The following is a 23398-nucleotide window of genomic DNA, read 5'->3' as shown; positions in this document are numbered from 1 at the left end:
CCCGCCCACATTGATGGCATCCCGCGTGCCGGCGGGGTCTCTCACGGCTCCGGCCTGAGGCCCCGCGGTGGCGCCGGGGCCGCGCAGGCCGCACCGGGCCCGGCCCGGCCTGGCCTGGCCTGTCCCCGGCCCCATCCCCGGCCCCGGTCCCGGCTGCCTTGGTGTCACGCGTCTGGTTTCCCCGGGGCGCTCTGCTGGGCCTGTCACCTCAACGGGCAACGGGGCAAGGGGCAGCCCGGCCCAGCTGTGAACCTCGTCCCTCTGTAACACCCCCTTCTTCTTCACACGATGACTTCATCAAATAAGGACTGTCCGGTCATACAGAAATACTGATTTTTAATTAGACGGCGATAAACGGTAAACTCTTAACATGGATCCCCAATATGGTAAACTGTTGACCTGGATCCCCGTTCTTTCCCACACGAAAATCAGTAAAACTGCGTGGACAAGGCACGGTTTTGAGTTGTCACACTCCCGATACAAAAAGCATATGAAATGTGTTCAACAAAACGATACGCTTCTTTTATTTTTAAAAGATTGTATAAAAACCCGCAAGACTTTCAACATCAAAAATCCTTAACCTAAAAAAATAGCACCAGGGAGAGTTAGAAACCTTTAAAAAGTATTAAAAAGGCATTTCTGAAATCTACCTCTCCTTACAAGATTTTTATAAAGTCATAATAAAAGGCAGCTCTTACAGGGAAAAATATTTCAAGGAAGACTTGTCTACTACGATTCTTATCAAGTAAGCTTAATGCCAAGACAATTCTCATTCCTCTTTTATCTTTGTTTACTTTCCCCAAGTCCTTTTTTTTCTCATCTATTTATTTTTCTTTTGATCAGATAGGAAAGGATGTGAGATCTGGAATATGAAATTAGAGATGCCATGGAGTGGAGGCTACATGTTAGCCCAGTTTGGAAAAACAGAAACCGTCAGAGGATCCCAAGGCAGAGGATGGCTGTCACCCCGCGTCGGGCTCCGTGTGGGGACTGCGGCTGGGCGGAGGAGTTAGTGTTGTGACCCGGGTCCAGGCTGGGCATAAGGATCGGAGGTTGGCGAGGGGTCCAAAACCAGCTGGCACGGCGGTGGCGATGCCAGGCTTCCCGAACACCTCCAGCACCCACAGAACCCGCCCCGCCATCTCCCGAGCCAGGGGGCCGGTGGCAAAGGTGTCGAGAGGGTGCTACTTGTCCCCGAGCGCTTGCCGAGCGTTGCAGATGCCAGCAGTGACGCGGAGGAGACCGCTTGGCTTTCTCCAGCGTTCTCTTAACGAAGGTGTGCGGCTCGAACGCACGTCACTGAGAACGAACCCCTATGGAAGACTTTAAAGAGTAACCTCGGGGCAGGACCAAGGAAAAAAAGCCTTTAAACCACCTGGGCTTCCCTTCCTGCCCATTCCTGAGTGCAGCCTTGGGTTGGAGACCGAGAGAAGATGGTCCTCTGAGCCTGGGGATGGGCACGGGGGGGAAAGCTGCACACAAGAGTGGAAAATGGGAGGCTCCCTCCTTCAGGGAGGCTGCCGTCCTCCACCGCCCGTGAGGGGGGTGCAAGGGGGTCCCCGCGTGTCAGAGAGGTAGAAGGAGCCAGGAGAGAAGCTCTCATTTCCCACTGATGCTGTACAACACCTCGTGAGACAGCCTGGCATCGGGTGAAGGGTTGGCCCAACACAAAACCACAGTTTGCACATGCCTAATTTTGAGAAGGCACCCAAGGACTCTGCCAGAGCCAGGCGACAGTTTGTAGTGAACAGCAGAGGTAGGAGAGGACAGAGGGACCGAGGGGGGAACGTCACGAGTTGTTTCAGTGCATTGAAATGTGCATTGGAGTTAAAAGTCCCCGGCAGACGCCAGCCGGGACAGCAGCCCGGCAGCTACGGAAAACCTGGGGGAGACGGAGGGGGTCGGCTGCGCAGGCACCCGCATCTCCCCGGACGCTGGCCATAGGAACAGCACGCCCAGGACTTCACGGACAGCAAGATAATCACTCCGGCAAAGTTAGGGAGTGGAGGAAGGCAATCAGAAGCGAGCACGCAGCGGCCGTGGGAGCTCCCGGTTTGGGGGTACGGCCCCGGGAGCCCCCCAGAGCGCTGCCAGGCCGGGGCTGAGCACGTAACAAGCACCAGCAGCATCCCACCTCCGTGCACGAAGTCATGCACGGGGAGGCGGGCATGCAGGGAAGGAGAGGTACAGCCCCCGTCTGCGGACCCCCAGGCCCTGCCCCTGCCCCGGCACACACCCCGCGCCCCAGCAGCAGTGCCTGCAGCGGGGGGGGACACGCACAGCCCCCGGCCGCAGCAGCCTTCCCGCCTCGCTGCCGCCGCGGGGCCAGCTCCCCCTGCCCACGGAGCAGGAGCGGCGCGGGGTGAGGCCAGTGCTGCGCTCCTGGACCCTGCGGCCCCGCGGCCCTGCTGGGGCCGGGTGGGATTTTCCCTGCAAGGAACCCCCTGCGCCACAGCTAACGCACTGCCAATACTGCTCGGGTTCGTGACACCGTACATGACGTTTTAGGGGGCTGTATTTGGAAGACGACGTTGACCACTACGCTATCCTTCCTGCCGATGCACCACATTCATTTGGGAAATGAATGCTCAGAGAACATTTTCCTTTATGGACACCGGAGCCCAAATCCTCCGTGCTCCGATTACTGTGTAAGCTTTCAAACCGCTCAGCAGGATTTTAAAATGTAACTAAAAGTTTTAGATGCTTTAAAAAGGAAGTAGTGAATATTTGTAAACTACAGCCAAACATATAAAACAATATTTCTTTAGTTCTAGCTAAAAAAGTAATTCTATCACCTCACAGTTCAGTTTCAGCTACATTCAGGTCTAGGAATCTCCACATTCTTATGTAATGCCTTAAAGCAGCAATAGACATTAAACAACAAAATTAAAATTCATAAAAAAAAGTCTTAAAAATAAAAATAAAAAAGATTTGGTTTCTGTATCCTGCATGTTCAGTGTATGTAACCTGACCAGGGTCCCTTACACCTGCTGCTACAGTTTGGGGATTTTTGGCAGTTGCTTCAAGAGAGGTTTTGTTTGTTTAGGAAAAGCAGTAATTCACTATAGTTCAAGTTTGTCTGCAGCACCCCGGCAGCTGCCTCCACGCTTACTGCTCAGCAAGTTGTGACTTTCCAGCTCTAGGCTAAAACGGAATATTTAATGCTCTGGAGGAGACTTCTCATCTCATCAGTCATGCACAGAGCTTCCTGCGCTGGGTAATTAAAGCTCTTTTGTCCATCATTTTCTACGTATCACTGCCGTTAGTCCCTTTAAAGAAAAGTTACCCTGCCAGGTTCTTTGGTTAAAGACATTTCCTCAGCTCTCCCTGCGGGGCCAGGCTGCCTTCCCGCAGCACGTGGCCAGGGAGGGACGGTGCCGTGGCAGAGTCCGGCGGCTGTGCCCGTCCCTCTCCCGCCACGGCAGCGGAGCTGTGCATCTTTACCAGAGAGACGAGGGAGGCTCGGCTTGCTATTCACAGGCAAAGTAATCCTTGAGCGGGGAAAAGAGGTGCCGGATGACGGGGACACTCCACGATCTCCCCAGCAGCTTCTGGCGAGCCCCGCGGCCGATGTTGGAGACGTCCGTGTAGTGGAGGGGGAAGCCGAAGATCCTGCGGAGCAGAGGCAGAAGAGGGGGGGTGAGGCTTGGCAGCTGCCCCGCTCCCCCGGCACCCGCGGCCAGGACACGGCGTCCCTCTGCCCCATCCCCGCGTCCAGCCCGCGGCTCCTTCGAGCCCCAGCCCATTTTACAGTCTTGCTCGGCAGAAGCTTCTCACTGCTAACAGCCAGCGCTCCCCGCCAGCTCTCCGATTTTCTCGCCTAGAGCAGCAGTAAACACGTATCGTTTTCCACCCGAAGCCCTGAGAGCTTTCGGCAAAGGCAACGCAGTTGTTCCTGCTCCGCCCAGAGCCAGCGGCAGACTCGCCCAGGGCAGCAGCAGGAATGACAGAGGGGAGCCCACATCTCCTACCGCCCCGCTCCTGCGGACGCAGGTAGCTGACAAATCATCCCGCGCCTATCTGTGCAAGCTTATCTGCCCCATACGACTTAACCCACGTGCGGACAGGGACCAAGTGCCCAGAGCCAGCTGTGGATTCGGGATGCAACCCATCCAGCGGAGTCAAGCCAGGAATGAAGGAGCGCCGCGCTGCACCTGCTGCCCCGCAGAAATCTATACGTGGCAAGTATGTGCACGTGCCTCGCGCCCCGGACATGCCTGCGGGCAGGGAACGGCGAGCTGCCCCGGCTCCGGGGGCTCACAGCACCAATGCATTTACAGACACTGAGGGCAGCCAAAATTAACCACCAGCAATGCTAAAATTTTCTATTCCGGCTCTGGAGTCCACTAAGCTGCTAAGTTGCACTGATATACACTGTACGAAAACAGTGGTGCCCCTGGGCGAGCCGAAAGATGGACACGAGATGCTGATGTACAGCCTGATAAGCTGACAGGACAGCAGCAGCCCTGGGCGGTCACTATCATCTCAGGTTCTGAGTCTTACAGAAATTAAGAGACAATTTCTCATAGCCAGGACGCAGTACGGGGCTCTCGTCTTACCAAAGCGCCCGGACGTGTAGCCTGCCAGGTGAAACACAGCAAGTGTGCCGTGCTTTCCTGCGGCATACAGTGATGTGTCCATCCCCCCGATGGCCCGTCCTACAGCCACCACAGCTTTCCTACCAAAATACCAGTCACCTCCGCAGATTGCCTGCCTCAAAGGCTGGAGCAGAAGTGTCAAGTACCGGAGCATCGCTGCTCCAGGCAGTTGTCGGAGGGAGCAGAAGCGCTGCTGTCCCGTGAGCTGCAGCAGGCTCCCACCTCCACCAGCACACCCAGCAGCCGATGCCCCTGGGAACACACCCCAGCAGAGTTCCAATCTCCCAGTTAAAGGAAGATGCTGGCGGGGATTAGGACCCCGGCATGCCGGCTCCATTTTAAAATTGGGTTAGGAAAATAAAAGAAAAGGCAAAACAGAAGAGCCACCAATAATCTCTCAGCCAGGAATCAGCACTACCACTGAATACTGGGGAGTAAAAAGCAAACACTAAATATCTAAAGACAATAGAAAATTCCTCCTCCCAGCTCTGCGTGTCAGGTCCTCATGCAGCCTCTCCGGCTTGGCCGAGGTCAATAGATCACTCTCCAAGTACCCACCAAGTTGTTAGAGGCCGTTTGCCATAAACTCACAGCTCCTGCCCGCTCCGGCGCATGCCAGGCCAGAGCAGCTCCTCCCAGGGCAGGCGCAGGAGCCCTCTTCCCCGGGGCAGCTCCCTTCCTGAGCCACCCAGAGGCAATAAGCTCCAGGAGTCTCTCACGGGAAGGGCACTCTGCTCCCCAGCACGGTCGGAGCCCCGTACGCCTGAACAGTATCGCCGTCCTCGCTCGTTAGCCGTTCCTAACGGGGCTGGGCAGTGCCGACCCGCTTTCCCCAGTGCCCTCGGTAGCTTTTTGAGGTAGCTCTTTCGGAGGAACCCTGTGCCCGTGCCATCCTGCCTGCCCCTGCTCAGCAAGGCACCTCTGCCGGCATGGCCCCGGGCTGTTTCATGGAGAGAGCTCTGAGTCACTGCTGGGCGCTTGTCGGGTTAGGGTTACCTCAGAGGAACGTTCAAGTGCCATTTAAACGGCATGACACGACAGAGGCTCGGTAATTGCCATTTCATTTTCAAATCCCTACTCAAATCCCTGCCTCTAGCTCAGCTTTAGTTTTAACTCCAACAAATACTGGCAATTTAAATATAAACAAGCAAAAATATTTAAAACCAGTCTGTGTTTATTGGCTGAGGCCTTGGCTGTGCAAAAACTCCAGTTTTTGTTGCTAGAAGTATCTGGGGTGCAGGACTGCTAGTAACTGGATTTTACTCTACTGCAAGTCCTTCTGTTGTGTTTTGCCGTGAATTTGGGGTGCTGCGAGGTGTGAACAAAGTTTGGAGGAGCGCAGTCGTGCTTTGCCGCAGCAGCCGCCTGCCGTAGCGTGAGCTTCCCCGCGCCGCCGCACTGGGCTGAGCGGCCCCGGCCAAGGCGGCTGCTCGGGTTCATCTCCGGCAAACCCCTGCACGGCACTGACCGGGGCACGGGGCTGCCATACGGCACCCCCACATCAGCCTGGGTCTTAAAGAAAGGCTGGTGCACACGTGCATCCCCAAGCTAGACACACCGCGCAGCACCCTGCACAAGCCCTATCACTCTTCCCTCCAGAGGCTTCAGGTCGGGGGGCAGAGGACGCTGCTACACTTTTCCCACAGTCTCATCGTTGCTCATTGACAAGCGCATTATCGTGTGCACATCACCACAGGGAACCTGCACCACGGGAGCTGCAGCTCTTCGGCTCCCAGGAGCTGGGCTTAGGGCCGAGGGGGAAAGAACCACCACACAAGCACCACAAAACAAAACAAAACTACAGCGAGAGATTCAAAACGACAGCGAACGATTACCTGTTCATCCCCGGAAGGTTGCCCCAGAAATAGCGTGCTCGGTGGGTAGCCGATATCTTGATAGCATCAATCATAACCGGGTTACACTGCAGGCCACGAGAGGGGAAAAAATAAAAGTTAGAGGAGGTGTGGGCTCAGCCCTCTCCTGCACGGGAAGCCCTTCCCCACTGCACTGCAGGGACTTAAAAGTCTTCAGCAAATCCTCCTAAGGACGTAGCCCCAACAAACCCTTGTTCCACACCACAGCACGGTTCGGTCGGCCATGTGGGCTCCCACACCATAGCCACGGCCAGCAGTTGACGAAAATCACATCACGCTTCAGTGCCAATATCTCTGGGTCAGGATCAGGACCGTCGGCCTCCGATGGGGCTTTTACACACGTGGGTTCCTGCTGACCCCCAGCCCCTCTTGGCTAGCACAGAGTTAAAAATCCTTTCCAGTCCCTGACCTCCCTCTCCCTAGAAATGACAGGCATTGCTCTCAAGAGATGCTTTCTGCGAGGCTGGCAAAAACCTTCCCCCAGAGAACTAGTGCTCAGGGTTAACCGGCTGCAAGCCAGAGAGGATCCAGAGCCAAGACTAAAAAGGCGATTCCTGGCGCGTGCATCAGGCAGGGGGGTTTCCAGCATCGGGGCCATACGAAACCACAGCCAAACCCTCACAGCCTCGGCACACCTTGCACAGCCCAGCAGCGTCTCCCGCTCCGACGCCTTTCCCGAAGCCAGCGGCAATCCCTACCTCCAGAAACCGAGAAATGTCCCTCTTGTCGTTGACCCTCATGGCCACCACGTTCTCGAACATCCAGAAGAAAGGGCGCTCCTCTCCCGCCTTGGGACGGGCGTAGTTGAGCAGGTGGTAAAATTCGAAGAACAGCCTCCCAGTTCCTTCTACAAGGGAGAGAGCCGGAGCGGCAGGTTGGGACCAGCTGTGGCACGGCTGGCACAGGTCCGGGGGGGGCCTGGCTGCCCTCCCCACCGCATCTGGCACGGAGACAGCCTGTGCTTTGCAGGTGCCACCCCACGGTTTGTAGCTCAGGGGGGAACCACCACCACCACCACGCAGCCTGGGGCTGAACCACTTCCCTGGACTTTAAGGTGACTCTGCACCCCAGGAACACCCTGGGGGTACCCAGCCCTGCAGAAGCAAAGCAGCCTTACCATACAGCCCCTTCCTGGCCGGGCTGACAAGGGAGAGGTCGTTACAGGGGCTTCCACCGATCACCAGGTCAAATGGACCCCACTCCTCGATCTAGAGCGAAGAGACAGACCCAGTTAGGAGACACCGCGCAAGCGGGTCTCTCCTCCCCGGCAGGGCAGGGGGCAAGCCCGTCCCAGGGCTGGTGGGGTGAGACCCAGGCGGCCGTGGTGCCACGTTCCCCAGCCCTCCCGCAGAAGCGGTGCTCACATTTCTCTTGGTTATGTTCCTGACATCGTGCACGTAGGTGATGTTGCCCTCGTGCCGCATGGTGCCCACAGCAATGGGGTCTTCACAGATCTCTGAGGCGATGTACTTCTCCACTTGGATGCCCAAGTCCTTCAGCACCAGGTACCCTGCCAAGGGACAGAGGTCTGAGGTTGCACTGCTCTCTTTAGTCTCCCAGTCTCCTTCGTCAGCACAGAAGCTCGATGTGGCCACTCTTGCATGTCCTAGGTGGGTGCAGTCACACAGGACTTCTGGATGAGCAAACTATTTTTTGGACCCGTTCCTCCAGGCAGGTTTGCTCCCAGAAAGCAGAACTCCAGAGTTGAGTGAACTGAGTCAAACCAGTTGCCCTCAGGCACTTCTTCACCAGAGGCCAGGTTACCAGCACTCCCACAGCTCTTGCTTCTCAGTGAAACCAGCCACCCGAGACGGCACTCGGCGCAGCAGGAACCTCTGTGAGCAAAATTCCCATGCCCTCCTCCATCCCTCCATCCCTCCCTCCTGTCCAGCAGGAAGGGGAGCCCCTGCCCTCACCCCTTTCTGATGAGGATCCCCCTGCCCTCACCCCTTTCTGATGGGGATCCCCCTGCCCCTCACCCCCTTCTCCCCACCAAGCTTTCAGAGACAGGGTTGAGGCTATGAAACTCTTCATCCCTGACACCCAGTGCTGCGAGCCGCCAGGACGGTGCTCTTCCAGTGCCTCACCTGTTGCTATGCCATCAAATAAAGAGAGCACTCGAATAGGTTTCCTCTTCGCTGGTGGGACCGTTGGGTAGATTTTGGGTGCAGCCTGCAATGAAAGGACAGCAATGAAGCCCCAGCTCCGGGCAGTGCTGCAATGCTCTATGAGGCCAAACCTTGGCTCTACAGGCATCGCCTCCACCCTCAGGGGAGCATCTGCGGGGCCAAGAGCCCAGCATCCTCGGAGAGGGTGGATGAGCGAGACCAAGGCAGAGGACTGAGGAATTTGGAGCTGTTCGCCCTGCCCTCTGCGGCCCTCTCCTCCAAAGCCCAGTGCGCTGGGCTCGCCAGCCCGCAGCCCTTACATATTCCTGTCCCTTGTCGCTGGTGAAGAAGTCCTGCAGGCGGGTGTTCCAGTCCTGCCGGCGCTGCAGCACCCCGTAGCTCCTCTGGGGCTGGCACATGTAGCAGTTCCAGGGCTCCTGCTCTTTTGCCTTGGCCGACGTCCCTCGCCCCACCAGCACCTCCAGACACTCCACACAGAAGCACCTGCCCAAACCACAACAGCTCGTGCCCGTCACTTCCAGAAACCCCTCTGGGTTACCCCAGCCTCTCCTGGAGTCTCCCCTGCCATGCGCCGGAGCCCCCACCCTGTTTTGCAGGAGGTTTTTCCAGGCAGTAGCCCGGTTTTTAGGGCTGCTAACACAAGCCGGTGACCCAGGCATGGGTAAAGCTCCCGTCATCCTCCCGGGGCTTACTCAGCTGCCGAGTGGCTCAGCAGGGACGGGTCGGCCGTGCTGGGATGTGCTGTGTGGCAGCCAGCTGGGCACCAGCACAGTGACCCTGCTTCCCTGCGGCTCCCCAGCAGCTCCCCAGGACCGATGCTGGGAGCTGAGCCCAAGGAGCAGAGACGGGGACGCGCGGGACCCACCTGCAGCAGCTGGCGTTGCTGCAGAGCAGCAGCTCCTTGCCTTCGCAGCAGACGGTGCAGTAGGACTGGTAGCCGTCTTCATCGTACATGTAGAAGAGCTCCAGGAATCTATCCTAGCAAAAGGACAGGCGGGAGGAGAGAAGGACAGAGGATCAGGATCCGTGCTGAGCGCGTGAACAGAGAACGCAGCTTCGCTCCGTCCCTGGTGCACGGTGAGAGCTCAGAGATGCACATCCTCGGTGCTTCAAGCAGAGAGAACACGCCGAGGGACAGCCCCACGGTGCATACGGCACGGCCAGGATCTGGCACAGTCACCCCTCCTGTCCCAACAGCGCTGGCTGCAGCGGGGCTGGACTCTGCACCCCATCCTTCGGCCCCAGCCTCCCGCTCAGCCCCGGCACGGCAGCACTTACCCTGCATGTCTGGCAGAGGCCCCCCTCGAACAGCGGGTGGAAGGTGGCCGGGTTCCTCCTCCCGCAGGACAAACAGCTGTCTGCGTGACAGAGAGAGCTCCGCTCACCCCGCGGCAGGGAGCCCCGTGCAGGAGAGCAGACCCCGCGCCTCCGCCCCACCGCCGGCTGCGGAGGCTGGAGCCTCTCGCCCGAACCGGTGCGGGTCCAGACGCAGCCGTGGCTCCCCGGGACAGGCCCCGAGGGGAGGACCTGCACAGCAGTCTGCCCCCCTCAACACAAAGGGGGGCCCAGCAACCTGCAGGCACAGCGCTTTCCCCCTCTCTACACGGTGCAGTTAAAAAGGGACCCACGATCTTCGCCTCGTGCTGCATCAGCCCCACATCTTTTCCCCAGAGAGATACGGCAATCGATTACCTTCGAGACTCCCACTGTTGTTCGTAACTTCGGAAACCATTTGCTCTTTATAAAATTAAAAAAGAAAAAAGAGAGATTTATCATTACTTATGTAACAAACTTTAAATGCACTCTACTTACAGACGCCTTATTTCTCGCATTAAAACTGCTACAGTTTTGCTGAGCGTTGCACAGAGAAGGCAAGCCATAGGCACGTTAGAAATTCTGGTTCAAAACCCAGGTCCTTTCACTGCTGGAGCTCAAAGTAGCAACACACAGATGATTTCCAAGCTGAGCAATTAGTGGAGCCCAGCTTGTGGCACCACGTCTTGCAGCTGGGTTTGCTGGTGTCTTGTAAGGCACACGCGAGCAACACGAGACCACAAAAGCTTTTGCCTTTGGAAACCAAGCTCGTGGCCCCCGGGAAGAACCGAGCCCTTTCCCAAAGAGGTTTCCCGGTGCTTTTCAGGATGCGCAGCCCAGGCCGTGCCGCTCCCCAGCTCTCCCTGCCGCTTACCTCGGGTCTGGTCCTCTTCCACTCGCTGCTCCTTGCTGTTGTTGCAGGGGTTGGTCTTCAGCCTCTTGGTGGGGGGACACTGCTCGAGGGACAGCACCTCCTCCGTCCCGTTCCTCAGGGCCCCGTTCTCTGCAAGGGAAAGGCGGCTCCCTGGGGACGAGCCTCCGGCCCCAGGAGCTCCCCAGGGCGCTGGGGGACATCTCCTGCCGAGCCCTGCCAGGCCCCCCCCCCCAGCCAAAAGCAGAGCCCTTCCTGACCACCCGGGCTCCCCACGCACGGCTCGAGGCTCAGCCGGGCCGCTGACTTCCAGGAGCAATGGCCTCGAGGGTGCTTTACTCCGGCTGTTTGCAATGCTGCGGTGGGGGACCCCAGTGAGGAGCGAGGAGCCCCAGGGCCACCTTGGGACTGGGCCAGCACGGCCGCGGCAGAGGGCGAGCAGGCTCAGCCAGGGCCAACGCCGGCGGCACGGCGGCTGCTGCCCACACCAGCCCCGTGCCCAGCTCGTGCCACCACCCCACCTGAGGCTTTGGGCGGTCGCAGCCCCTTGAGGCCCAAGGGTTTGAAGCCGGTGAGCGCCCAGTCGATCATGGGCTTCAGCTGCTCCTCCAGGGACTCCCCGGGGGTGGCTGCAAACGTCTTCCCCGACCGGCTCCGGGCAACCTGCCGAGAGGAGGGACGGCGTGGGCCAGGGTGACCGGCGCTGGTCCCCAGCCAGGGAGACGCCTGGCTGCAGCGTGCACGGCCCATGTGCCTGCCGGTGCCGTGGTCCCAGGCCCCCACCACGCACACACGCGCGCAGGGCTCGGCGTCCCCGGCACAGCGGCAGCTGCCGGATTCCCGCGCCGGGCGTGCCCTCGGCCGGCTCCTGTGCCTCCCCTCCCTGCAAGGAGCAGGTCTGTCCTCCGCCAGCCCCAACCTAGCCGGGAGCAGCGACAGCCCAGCCCCAGCTCTCACCCAGACTCTGCTCCCTGGCAAGCAACGGGAAGCAAAGAAGAGGCAGAAGAGGTGCCTGCGGGTTTGCAGCACCGTAACCCGGAGCGTGATGCATCCCCTGGACGGGGATCAGACCCACGGGGGCCTCAGTGCCAGCCCCGACTGCAAAGGGCATCCGGCACCAGCCCAGGACACCTCCTGCCAGCGTGCCGCTGCCTTGCAACCGCGACGCTGCTGCGCATCAGAGCCCCGAGGGAGCCCGGCCCCAGGGGCTTCTGGAGCAGCAGCGGTTCCTCCTGAATCCCCCCGGATAAGCCGAGTTTGGCCCCACGGCTGCACTTGGAAATAGTCCCAGCAGAGAAAGGAGGGTTTTCCTACAGACATCTGTCCGCATCGCCCCAGCAGATGGGGGAAATGATTAATTCTGGACTGTGGCAGGAGCTCCGTCACTGATCGCTCTCAAGGCGATTCGCAGGCATCATCCAGAACCACCCCCAGATGCAAAGCAGAGCAACGTACAGGGGCAGAGCCGGGAAGCCCCAACCCCAACCACCTCCCCACACACTGCCCGAGCTCCGCAGGCGCCGGGGCTGAGCAGACGCCCAGCTTCCTGGCTGGGGCATCTCTTCCTGCCCCAGCAAAGCGTTTCCTTCGCTGGCTCAGCTGCGTCAGCCACCCCGAGCACAGCCCGTCTCTCCCTGCATCCCACTGCCCCCCGCAGAGCCCGGCCGCTTCACTTGGCACCTCATCCATCCAACCCCAGCCCTACTCCGCGGTTACCTCCAGGGCATGGTATATGGCTCGTCGGTAGGAGACCAGCTTATTAAACGTGGAAGAATTGAAATGCTGCCTGAAGGCCATCAGTCCCACCAGCTTGTCTGCAGAAACCTGGGGGAGAGCGACAAAGCTTACCAGCGGGCACAGGCACGCCTCGCTTCAGCCGTGTCCCCCACGGCACCGTGCCCCCCGTGCCGCAGACCCGGCCCTGCAGCCCAGCGGTTCCCAGCACGGCTCTCACACCGCGGCCGAGGGCGCTGGGCCGTGGCCGTGCCGCGCTGCCGGGGCTTTGTCTGGACTGTGCTGGGCACGTGAGGAAGCCCAGCGTCGGCTTTGCAGAGGGTGACAAGCAGCAGAGGGAGGAGAGCAGAGGCAGCGGCATCGCACTTAGCGACTCGGATGGGTGTTTTGCACCCTCTGCTGGCACCGCACCTCTGCCAGCACAGCCGGCGTGGCACGGGCACCCAGCACAGCTCTTCCCTCCCTCCTGCCTGCAGCCCCGGGGAGGTGCGGGACGGCCGAGGGGCGACGGGGCTCCGGGAGGGCATCCCTCACCCCGCAGGGAGCGACAGGGGCAGCCCTAGAGACCGGGGCTTGGACAGAACCCTGCGAAGGGGCCGGGCAGACATCCCCGTTGCTGGACCCTGCCACCAACCCGCGGTGGCCCGTCATTAGTTACAGACACCAGAGCCACCAGAGCACGCCAGAGCCCGACCACGCTACGCCCCGGGGTCCCTGCCCGGGGAGGCGGCAGCTGGGCGCACGCACACCCCAGAGGCAGCCCCAGGAATGGGACAGACGGCAGAAATGTGCAGGGGAGGGGACTTCAGCCTGGGCGAAGCCGGGCGCAGGCAGGGGCAGGCAAGGCAGCAGGCTTACCTCAGAGAACTTCCCGTCTCCGAACCACTGCACCCACCGCATGCCTGAGACAGCCTGGCGCTTGGCCGTGGCTCTGTAGGAGACGACGATCGCAGGCCACCAGGAGAAACCTTTGATCTTTCCCCAAACGAGCTCCCCAATTCCAAATTCCTTCCCATCCTGAAAGCAAAAGAGGACAACGTAGATCAGCCAAAAGCACAAACTCCCCATTTTATCTGAGCAGCCGTGCAGGAGAGCCCTGGAGCGTGGGGAACGGCCACGGCGCACCCTGCAGAGCTGCTCCGCCACGCGTGAAACTCACTGGAGCGAAGTCACACGCGTGGACCTCTGTGTAATGATCTACATGAGCTGCACCCCCCTCCCTCATAAAAAGGGCAGAGCCCATCCCTGGCAGCGCTGGCTCCCAGCCCTGCACCACGCAGGAGCTCGACGGGAAGGTCTGCACGTTGCCAGCCCCACGCCGAGCCCGGCGCCTGGCACGCGCAGCGCAGTGCGTGCTCCGTCCTGCACAGCCCTCCTGGCACCAGCACCCCGTGCGTGCCCACTCCTGCCTGCCCTCCCGGGGTCTCTGCAAACACCGGGAAGCCTTTTCCTGCCCTCACACAAACCAGCAGCTAGGAAGCTCCGGCCGTCACAGAAGGGCCGGCAGCAGCCCCGGTGATGGGAACGGGCAGGGCAGGCGGGCAACAGCTCCGGGGAGCGCAGACGGACTCTCCTGATCCCCTCTTCCACTGCAGCCAGGTTCGTCTGGGAGAATTTGGCTCACTGCATGCTGCTGCTGAGCCACGAGGCACGGCCCAGGCTGAGGGACGCGGGAAGCGTGGCAGGGGATGCTACCTGTCCCGCCCGCCGCAGGGAGGACTTTGCACCGAGGTTGCTCCCTGCGCTCCCCGAGCGGACGAGGTTGCTCTTTGGCCCAGGGAAGCCCCCTTCACGGGGCTCACAGCTCGGCTCGGCTCACTGCACCCCAGGGAGAGGGCACCCACCCTCCGCTTGTTCCCACAGGGGAGAGCAGGAAACTGGGCAGAGGAAAAACAGAGAGAAGAAAAAGAAGAGCTGGGAATTTTGGCGTGACCATGCCAAGGGCCTCCAACAGGCAGCCTGACGGGGGTCAGGCCGGCACGGTGCTGTGCCCGGGGAGGCACCTCGCGCAGGAGCAGAGTCACCTCCGCCTGCAGAGCCCTCCTGCCCAGCTTTGTTCTGCAATTAGGCACCTAATTATGCAGCAAGATGCAATTGCCCAATTCCTGCAAGTCTCGGGCCCTGCCCTGACGCCCGCAGGCACTGAATCACGCTCCTCTGCAGCTCCAGCAGCTTCGTTCCTCTCCAGCATCCCCCGACAGAAACATTTTCTGCACACGCAACTGCCTGTCTCGGCGGGGCAGGGCAGGGCACGGCTGCCCGCCCGGCGTGTGCTGCGCACGCGTCTCCCGGGGGCCCTTGGAGGCTTCGCAGCCCCACGCGCGGCGCGGGCAGGGGCTCGGTGGGGCCGGTCCCCGCACGCTGCCCGTCTGCAGCAGGGTGCCCCCGGAGCAGCACCGACCCCGCTGCCCTGCCGCTGCCCGATGGATGGGGACAGCCCAGCGCCATCGCACCCTGGACGCACAGGGAAGGGCAGGCAGGGAAGAGGAGGCAGGAGAAGCAGCGGTGAGGTTTCCAGAGGGTCCCCTCGCCTGCAGGCTTGGGACAAGCCAGGAAGGTTCGTCCTCGCCCTGCACCATCCCCGGCGCAGGATCTCAGTGCAGGAGCAGAGTTTGGCCCCTCCGTACCTGGTACTCCAGCGCCATCCCCATGTCTCTGCTCTCCGGCTCCTCGGCCCCCAGCTCAGCGGAGCCGTTCTGGCCCTCCTGGGAGCTGCTGCCGGAGAGCGTGCTGCTGCTCCGGGACGAGTCCCGGGAGTCCTCCTCCGTCAGGTCGATGGTGGTCATGGGGATGGATGCGGCCGGGCGCCGCTTGGAGCTCTGTGCGGCAGAGGGAGCAGAGCGTGAGTGCAGCAGGAAGGCAGCGAGAGGGGCAGGGGAGAGCAGAGACCTGCCCCACGTCACCCCCAGCCCCTCAGCCAGGGATCGGAGAGGGGGAGCCGGGGATCGGGGGCACCGCCGCAGCCAGGAAGGGAGGGGAGGGCCCAGGACTGGGGCGTCTGAGGGAGAACTGCTCTGCTTTTACTCGCAAGACACATAGAAAACGGTGCACCACTTGCTCTCTTCCCTTTTCCTCTCCCCAGTTCATCCCAGCGTGTTCAAAGCACCCAGTTCATAGCAGGGGCAAGCAACGGCACACACACCCCCACTTCACAGGGGAAACTGAGGCACGGAGCGGCTGCAACCCGTCTGAAGCCACTTGGCCAGGGCACAGCAGAAGTGCAGGTCTCCGGAGCCCCGGGGGAGCCCCAGGGAAGCCCTGGCCCCGCGCAGACCCTCACCCGCAGGGGAGTTGGCAGGTCCCTGAGAGTCTCCATGCTGTTCGTTTCCTTGATCTTCATCTCGTGCCGGGTCTGCCCTGCCTGGAAGATGAGGCGGACGGGGGGCTTCTGCCTGAGGCTGCTCTCCCAACCGGCGCTGCCCCGGGGCCGCACCTGCAAGCAGAACAGAGAGGTCTCCAGAACACGGACACCTTCCCCACGCCAGCCGCACGCGGGGACGGGGACAGCTCGCGCTCCTCGGGGCTGGGCACCAGCGGCACCGGAGCCCTGGGGACGGGGGCACGGGGAAGGCAAGAGGAGCACAGAGAGCTGCGGGAGGCACCTCGGGCTGAGCCCTTGGTGCGCCCGTGCACCTCACAGCATCTCTGCTGGGCTGCGCAGCCGTGCTCAGGAGCGCCCATCGCTGCAGCCCCCAGCACCCTGCCCTGGGGCTGCGGCCCACCAGCAGCTGCTTACATCAACTTTTGCTTCCAGCCGTCATGTGCATCCTCCACTATACCCTCCTGTACCCTCCCTCCTCGCAGCTACAGCCACAGCGGCGCGACCGAGAGCAGCGGGAGCCAGCAGCCGGGAGGACCGGCTGCCGGGAGAGCCACGGACCCCGGCAGAGCACCCGTCCCGGGCACAGCACCCTGCTCACACAGGCGTGGGTGCTCTCACACAGGCGTGGGTGCGCTCCCTCCCACAGCCCGGCCCTGCAGAGGCACCCAGGGCAGCCTTTCCCCCGCGGTTTCTGCAGCCGCAGTTTACAAACAGTCTAACCCAGGCATGTTTCCTGCATCCGGCATAACAGAGTTTCAAAATGAAATGAGATTTTGCAAGTGAAGAGCCCCCGAACCCGACGTAGTGGGAAAGCAAAATTTTCACCCCAGTTGGATTTATGGCTCCTTCTTTTGTAAGCTGCCTCGTCACAGGCAGATCTCCAACCTTGGGGTTTTATTTCAAAGTCACAATAAAGCCAGCAGGCAAAAATGGTTCCAGACCCTGGAGGTTTGTCAACCTAGTCAACAAAAGGAGGGAGGGCAAAACTGGGATCCAGCCCCAAAGCAGCTAAAAGCAGGCCACCGTGAGAGTGCGAGACACGAGATGCTCCGGTCCATCAATACGGCCAGGACTTTTTAAAGAAAATATTAGCATAATAATTATTAGACTGCTGCAACACATAGTTGGCATCGCTGCATCACACACCACACCCTCCTGCTGCTGCTGACATAATGTAAATCAGGAATTTTAAAATGAAAACAAATATCACGCTTGTAAATGAATATTGCATCTGCCATTGGACTGTTCCCCCGGCACCGAGCACGAGAGCCGCCCCGGAGGGGAATAGGCGAGGGTCCCGGGCACCCGCTGCCCCCCGCAGACACCCACAGGGCCCCCGGGCAGCACAGTCTCAGAGCAGCCTTGGTGAGCACTCACCTCCTGAGCCCCCGCGAGAGCAAGCGGCCAGGACAGGTCCTCCTTGGAGAGGTCTCCCTTGCTCACCCTCTTGTTGTTCTTCAGGGACGGCAGCCCCAGACCCCCGGCATCTGCGCAGGGACAAGGCAGAGCAGCCTCAGGCTCCGCGAGCAGTCCTGGCCATGCCCCCGCATGCCTCCGCCCGTGACTGCTCCGAGCAGCAAGGCGTGATTTGAAGAGACCGAAACCTCATCTTGGAGAAATGTGGCCGAGAGCAGAAGACAAGCGGCGTCCCCGAGGCTCCCCACCATGGTACTGCTGATACCGGCAGTCCCAGATCACCCACCTGCCCCCAAAACTGGGAGGGACCCTAACAGCAAGCGTGGGGACCTTCTTACGTACTTTTTTGTTCCTGAAAGCTCAGAGGCACAAGGAAACCATATGCCTGCTATTCAGGGCTTGTCACCAGGTCATTTAAAGCAGGACCTCGTGAACCCAAGAGGTGGGATTTGGGGACCACGACCGGAGCATCCCAGGAGCTGCGACGCAGCCCCTCGGGCCGGCAGCACTCCTCAGGCGGGTGGGAGCTCCCCGCCTCCCTCGCTCCCGGGGGGTTAAACCAGCAAGGGGCAGAGCCAGCATCCCAGCCTGGCACCCGTTTCCACAACCGCTTCTGTCGCCATGGCCCGGGCTTGCCGCCGGAAAGCAGAAACCCAGCGGAGTCACGGAGGGAGCCCGGCCACGGCCACGATGCTGCAGCCCCTGGCAAGCCCTCGGGACGGCGGCTGGGAGATCCCTGGGCCCGTGCATCCCTGCGCATCCGGGGCATGGTGCAGCCCGGGCATGGCGTGGCGAGACTCACCTGGAGCGCTGGGCTTCCCATTCGCCTCCAGAACAAGGGCGGGTGTGTCGTTAGCAGGATCGGTGCAGTCCCCGTTGATGAGGATCAGCTCTGCCCTGCAGTCCGCCTCATCCCGGCCGTGACTCTTGTCCTTTTTCATGGTCGCCTGTAGAAGCCAGAGTGGAAAGGGAATTTAGCCGTGCAGAAAGCCCCAGGGAAGGCAAAGCGGACGGCGTGAGCTCTTCACGCCAGCCACAACTTCCCCTGCCCCTAGCAGAGGGGTCTGACTGGAGATGCATCCGGAGTGGCACCGGGAGCTAACGGGCACCTGGACAAAACCTCCCCACAAACGCGGTGGCCCTGAAGATCCACCAGCTCCAGCGAACGGAGGCCCCAGATGCAACCCCTTGTCCTTAGGGAAGCACCGGGGCTTTTCTCCAGGGCTGCGCTGGCCCGGCCCGGCCCATCTGCCCCGGTATGCCCAGGCTGGCTCTGCCGGAGTGGTCCCGGCCACGGCTCCAGACCCTGTCCAGAGGGGAGCTGCACGTCCCCTGGTCACCCTGCGGGAACCAGGGGACACCCCACCCCCCGGGCACCAGCCTCACTGTGCTCCGGCTGCCCAGCAAACCCAGCACACCCAGCAGCGGGGGGGCCGTTACAGCAGCAGTGGGACACGGCAAACAGCTCGCCATGGGGGGCAAAGTCCCGGCGCCTGCAGCGAGCTAAACTCCCCCAAAGGGAGAAAACTCCTCCCGCCCCCCGGCCTCGGCTCCCCCGCCCCGGGGCGAAGGGGCAGGGCAGGGGTCTGCGCCGGCAGCGCTCAGGCACCGCCACCCCCTGCCCCGGGGGCCAGGGGAAGCGAGTGCCGGCGGCCCCCCGCCCCGGGAGCTGCTGCTGCGCAGATAAAGCCCGGCCAGGCGTCCCCCCGGGAGAGGGGAGGCACGCCTCGCCTGTGCCCAGATGCCTCTGCCTCCCCTCGGGTGCCCTCCCTGGATCCTGTTTCTGGAAGTGGAAGCTCCCAGGCTCTCCCAGAGGTGCCCGGGACGACGCTAACGAAGCTGCCTCATTGCCGGGCCACGGATCTGTGCTGCAACTTGCCCCTTCGCCAGCAGTCATTTCAGGAGCACGTAACTCAGCTCAACGAGCTAAGGAGCAAGCAGGGCTTCACCCACCTAAGGCCCTGTTAGGAAGCAAAAGCAGTCCTGTCCCCCCCAGCCCCAAAGAGACCCCACCCCGGGCTCCAGCCCGGCCGCCCCCTCCCCGGCACTCTCGCTCAACATCGCCTCCAACTGCTTCCCTAACAATTGAGATTTCTGCTTGGAGATCATCTGTCAGCACCTCTGACAAACAAAGACCAGTTGGGGTTTGATGTTTCGGATGCCGAGGGCAGCGTTAAAACCCTGGTAACATCCAAACACAAAGAAAAACAGGTGTCGGGCACCCACCTCCGCAGGCAGAGCCCCGGGTGCGCGTCCGGCCTCCCCCCACAGACGCATCTCCTCAACAAAGGGATGAGAAGGAGAGGAACGGCACCAGAGGGAGTCTAAAGCTGCGTAAACCCCTACAGCTGCGTGCAGAAATCCCACTGCTGCAGCACATCTGCTCCCAGACCCGGCGAACAATTCCTGGGAGCTGCCCAGACTCGCTGGGCTGCCCCTGGCCGGGCGGCCGATCCCGCACGCCGGCCCCGCGCACGCCGGCCCCGGATGCTCTCGGATGCAGCAACGCATCCCGGCGCAGCGCAGCCGGGTCAGCTCCTCCAGGGTCTGTTCCCCCTCCCCAGCCTGCGATGCCGCAGAACAGCAGCCATCATAGCCAGCGGTGATCCTGCCGCAAAAACCAGCAAATTTCACAAAAAAATAGTTAATCTCGCAAAAAATAGGGAATCTCACTCGGGAATCCATACAGCGAGGTGTGAGAGGATACGCTGCTCTCTTAGCATGAGGGTGGCCCAGAGGAGAGGCTGGGGACAGGGAGAAGGGGCAGCGTGAGGCTGTTAAGATCCAGGGAGGACCGGAGCAGCCATGGCCACCTCCCAGCCCTGCGAAACATCTGCACCCTCAAAGCCCTGCCGGGACCTTCAGAGGACGTTTGCATTCGGTCCTTTGTCAGGAGCCTGTTTGGGAGCCTCAGACGGGAGCCTGAGCCCAGGAGGTTCAAACCTGCACCTCAAAATGGCTTTTCCTTTCTCAGCCCTGGGGGCTGCCCAGCGCCCGGCAGGGCCAGCCCGCGGCAGGCGATGGGGCGAGCGTGCCCCTGCCAGCCCTGCCAGCCCCGCGCTGGAGAGGGGACACAGCAGCCGGGTCTCTCATCTCGCCCCACGGGAAGGGCAGCGCTGGCAGCTGCTCTGCGGGACGTGCAGCCGGGACTGAGCACCCGATGTGCCAAGCTCAGCTTTGCCGAGTGCTCAGGGAACTCCGACGTCATCTTTGGTCCAATTATAAAGTGGGAAAAAAGAGTTCACTTTGGAAGCAACTGCTCCCTGGCAGAGCTGGAGACCCCCACACCCGGGCTCTGCCAGTCCGCACGACCCGGCCGCAGGCACTGGCGTACGCACGGGCATTTCGGGTCACGGGGCGCAGGCAGGGCCTGCAGCGTACGTGCAGGAGCAGGCAGTGCATACGCAGGAGCATACGTACTGCTTGCTCCGTGCACTTCTCCAGCTGCACCACCTGAGATCACTCAAGGACATCCCGTCGCCATCCTCTGATACGCAAGCAGGAAAGGGAACATCACACCACGACCCAAACTGCAAAGCCAGTTAAACTCTCGCTTTCCCAAAAACCTACACCGAGGCAGCGGGACTGCAGACCCCATCCCTCCTCCTACGGCTGCTGCCTTTTGCACCAAGCAATGAAGCCGCACGCTCAAAACCGTCCTGCCTGCCGAAGAGGGCCGCCCGGCCCCCCGCCCCATCAACTGCCGAGGATCTCCCGCAGGAGCCACCGTCCTCGCAAGCCTCACCGCCTCCTGCTCGGGAGGAAGGCTCAGCCCTTTGTCCTCGCCTCCCCTCGCAGAAACGCACACCAACATGTGCACACAGGGCATTACAAAAATAATAAGAAACAGAGCACTCCCCTCACATGTTCTGTCTCACGGGAGGAGGAGAGAAACAGCACCGCAGCGTCTGCGTTGCTCAATGCACTGCAAACATACAGGCACGCACTACAGCCATACGCTTCGTACGAGAACCCACGAAGAATAAAATAACGCAGAATCCCGGCTCCGATGCTCAAAGCTCCCCAAGAGACTGGCGCAGCCCCGCCACTGCCTGGTGACCAGGACGTGCCCTGCAGCGATACCCCACCCGCTGACTCCGGATCCCGCCCTAGTTTTGCAATACCAGCTTCTTTAAGGTTTGCCAAACTGGTTAAAGACCATGCCACAATATTAACTGCTTCGAGCGACTCCCGGCCCAGCTCGCCGGCTGGCCTGAGCGGGCAGAGCGGCTGCGCTCACCTGCCAGGCGTCCTGGCCGGGCCGGGCCGGGCCTCCGGAGCCCGCTGCCCCCGGGCCAGGGCTAGCTGCTCCCCCAGCCTGGCTCGCCCGGTTTCAGTTTTCCTTCTTGAGAAAACAGAGCGGCCCTTATCAGGTGCGTTTCCCCAGTAGGTGGAGAGATTGCAGGGCAGACGGCCGGACTTTGCCTCCAGACAGGGGCATGCATATCAAAAGGCTGGAGGGAAGCGTTTTACATGATGGCCGGGATGGCAGCCATCACCCAAGCCCTGTTTGAATAACAAAAAGACATAAAGGACCCCAATGGCCGGGGCTCGCTCCCTCCAGCCTGGCTCCTGCCAAGGGCTCTGGGCTATCGCGCACACGAATGGCCTTTAACTCTCCCCCAAACCGCACATTTCCCTCTAATCCCGGGAAGAAAAGAGTTGCTGGGTTGGCAGTTTAGTAAGAAAGGGAGCCCATTTGGGCAGATACGCTCGTTAAGACGGGCAGGCTCTCCCCTCCCCTGCCCGTTTCCTGTGCCTGGCCCCTCTCCGGCTCTCGCCGCGCTCCCGCGCTCCGGCACTTCCCTCCATTTTCCCCCCGTTTCCTCTCCTGCCCCGGCCCCGCTCCGCTCCCCGCCGGGCCCTGGGCGGCCACCCCCGGGCTCCGGCGCGTCGCCCGCTGCCTCTCAGCAAAGCTCGGTTGAAAGAAGAGAAACAAAAAACAAACCGGCCCCTCCTCTCCCAGTGAAGACCAGGCCTGAGAAGTCTCCTGGGCAGCCACCATCACAGCCAGCCGCTGCTCCAGCCGCTCTAGGCTCTTTACCATGCTCATCTCGCTCACGTCCCGCCGAGGGGAGCCACGCCGGCTCTCCCGAGCCCCCCCCCCGGGACGTGCCCGGCGCGGAGCCGGCGCTGCCTGCGGGCAGGGCTGGGGGCCGCGGGGGCTCCGCCGTCGCGGTGCCGGGTCTCGCTCGGCGGCGGCAGGTCCTCCCTCCGGAGCGGCTACTGCTTCATCGTTCCCCTGCAGGAGAGGACAGAAAGCGATGACAATGACACCTCGCTGTCCCCATCTCCCCTCGCCTGGCCCCGCGCAGCCGGGGCTCAAGCCTCCTCCAGCCCTCCCCGCGCCCGGGGGCTGGGTCGCCCTGGCTCATCGCCCCTCATTTCGTTAGAAATCAGGGAACTGGAGACGGAGGCGGAAAAGGCAAGTCCTGCTGCAGGGGCAGCACCTTTCAGCCCCCCTCGCTCCTTCTCCGGCCCCCCCTTCCCAGGGAGGTCGGTGCAGCGTCAGCGAGAGCCCCAGGACCAGCGCTCGCCCCGGGCGTCCGCCCGCCGCTCCCCACTCCCGCGTTCCCGGGACCTGTGCCCCGCGTTGGGGCCACTCCGGAGTTCATTCCTCTTTCTCCGATGCTCTCCCTCCCCTGCCTCTCCCTCCACCGGAGCTTCTCCCCGGGCTCGGGAGGAGGAGGATGCCGGCAGAGCTCCCCCCCGGGCCGGTACCTGCCGCCTGGGCCGGTGCCCGGCAGCGGAGCGCGCCCCGGCTCCGGCCGCCCCCTCCCCTCCGGCCCCAGCCCCGGGGACACTTCGCGCCCGAGGCGCCGGCCGGGAGCTGCTTTCCTGCGGACAGAGAAGAAGCGAGATGCACTGACAGATCCCTGCCCCAGGAACCGAAAACAAAGGTGTTCACCCCGGCAGCGCTGCCGCCGCATCCCGGGCTCCCGGAAGCCCTCCCCGTGCCCCCCTGCCTGGGGGCGGCGCTGCCCGGGGCCCGCCGAGCCACGGGCAGGGTGACCCCAGCCCTCCCCAAACCCTCCCCAAACCCTCCCCGCCCCGCAGCCATCACTCGCCGCTTCACCGACGGGAACCCGAGGCTCGGAGGGCTCGCCGTGCTCCCGCCGCCGCCCCGGGCTCTGCCCCTG

General features: G+C 61.7%; 1 protein-coding gene across 1 annotated transcript; it reads right to left on the bottom strand.

The window, feature by feature from the left end:
- Positions 1-2989: 2989 nt before the first annotated feature.
- Positions 2990-23086, bottom strand: DNMT3B (DNA methyltransferase 3 beta). The gene is made up of 20 exons (XM_075516970.1): positions 22980-23086; positions 22207-22500; positions 18061-18205; positions 17220-17329; positions 15801-15953; positions 15148-15339; positions 13379-13537; positions 12503-12610; positions 11308-11449; positions 10790-10918; positions 10294-10338; positions 9880-9959; positions 9467-9579; positions 8901-9084; positions 8560-8644; positions 7837-8078; positions 7590-7680; positions 7171-7319; positions 6434-6519; positions 2990-3612 (listed from the first exon to the last, which is right to left on the bottom strand). Exons 2-20 carry the CDS (start codon positions 22309-22311, stop codon positions 3471-3473), a joined length of 2460 nt encoding a protein of 819 aa, XP_075373085.1. The 5' UTR covers positions 22312-22500; positions 22980-23086; the 3' UTR covers positions 2990-3470.
- Positions 23087-23398: the final 312 nt, after the last annotated feature.

The sequence above is a fragment of the Mycteria americana genome, chromosome 14, assembly GCF_035582795.1.
Source record: "Mycteria americana isolate JAX WOST 10 ecotype Jacksonville Zoo and Gardens chromosome 14, USCA_MyAme_1.0, whole genome shotgun sequence".
Lineage (NCBI taxonomy): Eukaryota > Metazoa > Chordata > Aves > Ciconiiformes > Ciconiidae > Mycteria > Mycteria americana.
This window is presented reverse-complemented; position numbering and strand designations above follow the sequence as displayed.

Coding starts and splice junctions, on each gene's coding strand:
- DNMT3B (XM_075516970.1), bottom strand. CDS start 22,311: ATGAGCATGGTAAAGAGCCTAGAGCGGCTGGAGCAGCGGCTGGCTGTG. Junction 7,681..7,836: donor GGAACATAACCAAGAGAAAT/GTGAGCACCGCT, acceptor TCTTCGCTCTAG/ATCGAGGAGTGGGGTCCATT. Junction 6,520..7,170: donor ACATTTCTCGGTTTCTGGAG/GTAGGGATTGCC, acceptor CGTGGCCTGCAG/TGTAACCCGGTTATGATTGA.